The following is a 7,038-nucleotide window of genomic DNA, read 5'->3' as shown; positions in this document are numbered from 1 at the left end:
TTTTAAAATTTAATATACGTAATTTTGATAAGTATTTTAATTTTAACTGTAGTATATTTGATGCATATACTAAAATTTTATCTGAAGTAATTTTGTATATTATAAATGTTAAATTTATCCATGCATAAATCATGAATTTAAATAAAAAATGTTTTAATTTAAAAAAGGAAAAATAAAAGTAATCTTTTCTTAAATCTTAAAAGCAATTGTAGAATTACATTTGCTATAGAATATAGAATATTTTTCTCGCAAAGAATTAATTTCGATCCACAATACATTTTTAAATTATTACTAAATTGAAAATAATTACGTGACAAGATTGAACCGGATCGCTTTAGATAAAAAAGAAATAATCAGTTTTTTCTATAGAAACTATATAAAGTTAATTTCATATAAATCATATATTTATGTATACTTTAATGGTAGCATTTAATAGCGCTCAATACACATTTTTATCCTTTCTCTAAGTATACTACGTTATCGTTAATATTGGTATCAGACAAATGTATCATTATTGCAAAATGTAAACGAAGCATTCCAATTTAAAAGAGCAATAATGACAAGTGGCACGAGAATCTGTAATATATGCATTAGATATGCTTTAACATTTTCATCGGTTAATAATTAATTAAACATGGATAAAATCGCGAAAGGAAAGTTGAAATTATCACGCGCTAATCAATAAAAAGTCGAATAAATTTTTTATGTCACATCGTATGTGTTGTTGCACTATATGTTTTTGCTATTTACTCTGTTCGATGTACAGCAGTTAACACGCTAACGTACTCGCGAGAAGAAAACGTTACACCATCTTTCCATTTGTTTTCCCGTATAACATTATTCTCAGCACAATTAACAATTGCAATTTGTAACATTAAAATTCGTTTATAATCGAGTTAAATATGAAATCAAGTAGAACACAAATTCGACACAAAGTATCAATCGCAAATGCTAAATGTTGGAATATTTTAAAAAGGCAAGCCACCGAATTTTGCAATAACACTGGATTACATGGTTATAAATACATCAGCCAAACTCAACGTTCCAAAACAGAGCGGTATGTGTAAACTTTCTAATATGTTGTAATTTTTAATGTAAATTGATAAATAAAATAAACATAGATAATTTATCAAGATGTTATGATTGAAATTTTTTTATATTTTCAATACTTTTTAATACTTATCAAAATAATGCATATTAACCTTTCGTTGTCAAATCTTTGTAAAGTTTTACGATTATCACTCGATCAAATTGACTAATTGATGCTGACATTCTAAAATCTATCTGTTTGAACAAAATATGGAATATACTTTGAACATTATAAAAATGTGTTTTATTAATGGTAACGTTACGAATCAAATAGCAATATGTTTAACAAATTCTTGAAGACGTAAAAAAAATAAATTGTAATGTAAAAAATCATAACTTCTTCATTTTTTTAAACTTTTTTAGTTAAAATTTTAGGGTGATACTCTTAAAATATAATTTCGGATAAAAATATGTACTGAGTGTATCAAAAAAATTTTTTGAGAGACATATGAAGAGAATTATTTTCTCTTCAAACACATGTATTTATGCATTTTTTTGAATAGTCTGTCTCAATCGTCAGAGGAAATTTCATATCGCGTAAGACTCGATTACGAGCATGTAGTAACAACAAAATTATTAATATAAAGGGAATATTTATGTATATTAAGTAATAAATTTCTTTCAATTTATTAGGTTAGTAGAGCTTTTTCTTCAAGCTCAATTTTTTTATAAAATTATAAAAGATAATATATACCTGTTTTTTATAATTAAAAATTTAATTTTAAACGGAACATTAAACTAAAAATTTAGTAGCCGTTTAAAATTATTCCGTCGTAAATATATATTAAAACTTTTATCTTGCAGGACTCTTAAAGAATATGTTAGTTCTATATGTTAGTTCTATAACCAATTAATAAAAAATCTTAAAAATTTAAATTTAACGTCAGTGTTAACAAAAAGTGAAAAATAGTGAAAATAATTAAATTTAAAAAATGAGATATAATAAAGAATATGGGTTAAATTTGAAATTTCAAAACATGCAATGTGAGTAATTATGAGTAATTGTGTTAAACGAGTATTTTATACTCGTAGCTAAAGATATGTTTTTACACTTCAAATTTAAACAATACATATTTACTCAAAAATACTCATAATGTGTACGTTATTATTAGTCTGATATATTCATGTGCAATCCGTTTTAATTATCTTTTTTATGGAAAAATTTCTATTTGCAATGTAAAAACGGAATCATACTCATTGAATGGAATGAACGTTTTTATCACACAAATAACCGTTTGCTCAGGCTAAAAACGGACTGAAAAATGTGAAAAAAATTTGTATAGAGTATACACATCCCTGGATATATAATATATATATAATAAGTGTTTTTTTAAGACATATATTGATTTAATTTTTATATAAGATATTAGTGTTTTTAATTAACTTTCCTCTTTTATATAGCGCTTTTATAGTGCGCAATATGTGTGTGTGTGTGTGTGTGTGTGTGTGTGTGTGTGTGTGTGTGTGTGTGTATTGTCGTTTGTTACACTTCTAACAATTATTATACATATATATTATATGTATATTAACAATTATTTATTATAGAATTATTTGGGCAATAGCGGTATTCGTGTCATTAAGTTGCGCCATTGTTTTAATAAGAATGGCTTGGAATTATTATGCTACCCATCCAACTTTGACAGTCATTGAATCAACGCATCATGGAATCTGGAATTATCCATTTCCAGCAATAACTGTGTGTGATATTAATCGCATATCTTATAATTTGACAAAAAAATTCGTTGAAAATTTGTAAGTATTTAGCCTTTTATGATTTTGTACATATACAATAATATTCAATATAATTAATTTCGCAAATAATTAATTTTTCTTTATATTCATATTGCATAATTCTACATACTACAATTATTTTACCTCTTTATCATGTTTATTCGCATTACATTTTTCATAGAAAAACATCACCCAATGTCTCGAAAGAATATTTAATTCAAGAAATGCGGCTAATGAATGAATTATTAAGACCAGGAATATTCGGAAATGACATTCAAAGAAATCTTACTCGTCTACAAGACATTATAGATGATAACCATTTGACCATTTTTAAAGTAATGGACTTGGTATGTATGTACAAAAACAATTATTATGTGGATATAGTATGTCGACAAAATTCTCAAATAAATAATACAATAAAAAAGAATTTTCGATACTTCAACAAATTAAAATAAAAGGAGACTATCGAAATAAGCGCTGTAAGAAGTACGCAAATTAATATCTTTTTAATAAGATATTTACTCGTTGTCAATATATCAATTATATAAAACCTTATAACATTTTGCTTTTATGTTTCGGCTCTGACATTTAAACCAATTTTAGCGAAAAAAAAGGATAAAGATTATCGCGTCGAAAGCTGCATGTTGTATTAAATACTGTCCGTAGGCAAAAATAACAGAAATAACAGAATAATGCGTTTTTTACTTTTTAACATGATTTTTTTATAAATCTGATACGCTAAAGCATTTCTTATTATAAATCCATAAATCTACGAAAAGAAGCCTACATGAATCACCTATGAAACATGAAAAAAATTGTTTTAATGTTGCATAAATAATTATGTTGTATTGTCAAATATAACAAATATTGTATTCATGCATTTCAACTGTTTCGCATTTTAGCATTACAATTTCGGAAAACCTAATTGCAACGTTCTTTCAGATAACACAAAACTGCAGTACTTTATTGACAATGTGTAAATGGAAAGGTACAATTGATCAATGTGATAAATATTTCAAGCAAAGTTTATCAGTAGATGGCTTATGTTGCAGTTTCAATTATTATACTTTTCCAGATACAACGACATTCAAGAAGTATGAACACTATTTTTGTAGAGCGGAAAAAGAATTTTTAAGCTTTATAAAAGATTTTTCAATTTATACAAAAATTAGGAAATAGAACAAAAAAATGTTTTATACAACAAAGGAAAAGAAATTATGAGATAAAAATTATTTTATCATTTAATTTGTGATAAAAACAAAAAAGATTTTATTTTTCTTATATCGGAATAAAAAGCATTAAAAGCTTATGAATACCAAAATCCGACTTTGCATTCTACAAATAATCATATTACATTATATTTTCTAATTAATATAAATTCTTAACGTTAAAGTGTGAGAAGAGCTGCCGCCTGCGGATTTGAGACTGGTATGACTGTAGTAGTAAATTCCGAACCAAATGATTATTACGCTACAATTATTGGAGCGTATGGAGTAAAGGTAATCAATTTTTAATTATACTCAATTCTTATTTTTTCCCTCCTTGATAAAAATTTAAATAAGGAGCTAGTATGGGTCTTTGCGTAAATGCCATGCTGCCATATCAAAAGCTAACAACCAAACTTGCAACTTGCAAGCGCCACGTCAACAACGTCATGTTTTTCATTTAGATACTAGTGACTGATCACCATGGACCGACATGGCGCAGACAGACTAGCCTAGGTAGTGATCATGTAACACGTAACTTTTTTTTTAGAGAAATGTGGAAAGTGACAATTTTTATGTATGTACATATACATATGCAAAGTTTTTATTTTTCACATTTCAGCTCTAGAGATAAAGTTATCGCTACTTTGCGCGCATACATGATGATACATTAAGAAATAATAATTGACATCGACTCGATTTCATTGATTTAAAAACGTTTTTTGATTGTTTCTTTCTATTAGAATTTAAAAAATTATTTACAGTTTTCCAACGCAATTTTTTTTTAAATGAAAACAAATTTTTTATGTAATAAAAAGATTATGGTCTATAATTATATTCTATAATAAAAAAAAAGGTAATTATTCGAATTATAATAGATACCGCGCCAATAACCTTGACTCTAATATGTTGTCAAGGTCGTGATACTGAGTGACCTTCAAAAAAAGGTTTTAGGTGGCAGTCACATTTGTTTAAAAATTATTAACAAATAAAATATTTTATTTCTATCATACAATATTAAAAACTTACAATATTAAAAACTTCCCTATATCCTTCCTATCTACAGGTATTCGATTTTCCATGTAAAAAGAGGTCCAATCTCTCCCCTCTGCCAAGGGGCACACAACTTTCGTAAAATGAACTCCATCACACTTCTCCTCTTAACGAAAAAATGACCGATTTCCTTCTAAAACAGGAGAGGAGGTGGATCTCGTTTCACATAGAAAATCGTACGTCCCATAATAAGGGGAAGGTTGAAGTTGATTTGCTTATAAAGTCGTACACTCTGTAACAGAAAGACGTGGAGTGAAACTCCCTTTGCATGGAAAGTCATATGCCTGTCAGTTTATAGCAGAATTAAGACATTTTTTAACTTTATTTGTTAATAACTTAAGCACTTAAAAGTCACTTGAGTGACTTTTAAGTGCTTAAGACTTGAAAGTCACTCAGAGTGACCTTAATAATATATGTCAAGGTCATTGGCGCGTCCGTTAATCCGAATAAATAACCAATTTTTATAATTACATAATTTTCGAATTTAGCAAGTAAAATTGAGTAAGGGTAAATCAACGATTGACGAGAGCTTCCAAATCGTTTAAAACATGTATTCCTTTGTTAATGGAAAAATCCTAGTAATGCATTATAACTTAAAAAAAAATGAACAATAAATTCATCATGTAACTTTTTATATTTTATGTAACCGAATATTTATTCTTTTCGTTAGAAATTACTAACTAAATATGTTATACATTGTTACAGGTTATGATACATTATTCATTTGACTATCCAGATTTTAATGCCGAAATTCAATTAGTACAATTAAACAATCAACATTTTATAACGATCAATCCAGCGGAAATGTATTCAAAATCCGAAGTGAAGAACTTGAAAATTTCTATGCGAAAATGCATATTTAGCGAAGAAGCTGACAAAGTACTGTATGCAAATGTCAAAGAAAGGAATCTAACTTTCACGGCATACTCGTATCACAATTGTCTTACAGAATGTCGAGTTAGTATCATAAGAGCAAAATGCGGTTGCATCCCTTATTACTTTCCACAAAACAGTAAGTAAGCAGATTATATAAATACAAAAATAAATAACTAATTCGAAAACTATTGTTCATATAAAAAATTTTTTAAACTTACAAATGTTTATAATTTATTTTATTTAATCGTAAGATCTATCCACTTACACGGAGTGTAGTTTTCAGTAACTTAATCAATTCAAAATCAATTAAAAATATCTCCATTATTTTTAATGAGAAAATACCACAAAAGATTTTGTTCAATTCGAAGGGGCACACTATAATGAGCAAAAAATTTTTCTCAAAATCGTATTTTTTGAGTCTTCAAGGTCATCTCCATTTTTTTAAATGAAACTGTATGATTTTTTTACACAATATAATTCCTCTAATTATTTTGAATATAAAAGTATTAGTATAAGGTAGTGATATAAAAATTAGTTTACGAGATATTTTATACCTTATTATTTTATACCTTATATGTTGACATAATAAAATGTTAAATAACTCGTAAACTATTAATTTTTTAATAATCGTACCTTAATATCTTTACGAACAAAATAATGAGATGAATCAATTGATGGAAAAAAAACACATAGTTGCTTATTTAAAAAATTATCTATTTTGCATATATATTTTTTTAAAGCAACTATGTGTTTTCTTTGCACCAATTCATCTCATTATTTTGTTCTGAGAATAATTAGAGGAATCATATAGTGTAAAAAACTCATACAATTCTTTTAAAAATCATATAATCCATTTAAAAAAGTGAAGGTGATCTTAAAATCTCAAAAAATATCATCTTGAAAAAAATTTTTTGCTTCATAAAACGTGCTCCTTTGAATCAAACAACATTCTATGGTTTTCTCATATCATCAAAAACAATCGAGATATGTTAAATGATCAAGTTACAGGAAACATCCTGTATAAGTGTAATGGATTGCTAATTTACGTTGTCGAAATGTCTCCAATTGAACGTCTAGCATTTTG

General features: G+C 26.6%; 1 protein-coding gene across 1 annotated transcript in view; it reads left to right on the top strand.

Annotated features, from left to right (window-relative positions):
* Window positions 1-902: 902 nt before the first annotated feature.
* LOC108689214 (sodium channel protein Nach-like) overlaps window positions 903-7,038 on the top strand; it is an 11,423-nt gene continuing 5,287 nt past the window's right edge. The window contains exons 1-6 of the mRNA XM_018195881.1: window positions 903-1,057; window positions 2,635-2,841; window positions 3,002-3,167; window positions 3,763-3,914; window positions 4,214-4,319; window positions 5,784-6,090. Of these exons, the coding sequence (XP_018051370.1) occupies window positions 903-1,057; window positions 2,635-2,841; window positions 3,002-3,167; window positions 3,763-3,914; window positions 4,214-4,319; window positions 5,784-6,090 (1,093 nt within the window). The remainder of the gene's footprint in view (window positions 1,058-2,634; window positions 2,842-3,001; window positions 3,168-3,762; window positions 3,915-4,213; window positions 4,320-5,783; window positions 6,091-7,038) is intronic.

This window comes from Atta colombica, unplaced genomic scaffold (assembly GCF_001594045.1).
Source record: "Atta colombica isolate Treedump-2 unplaced genomic scaffold, Acol1.0 scaffold261, whole genome shotgun sequence".
In the NCBI taxonomy this organism is placed as follows: domain Eukaryota; kingdom Metazoa; phylum Arthropoda; class Insecta; order Hymenoptera; family Formicidae; genus Atta; species Atta colombica.
The sequence above is the reverse complement of the archived record's forward strand: the minus strand, read 5'-3'. Positions and strand labels throughout refer to the sequence as shown.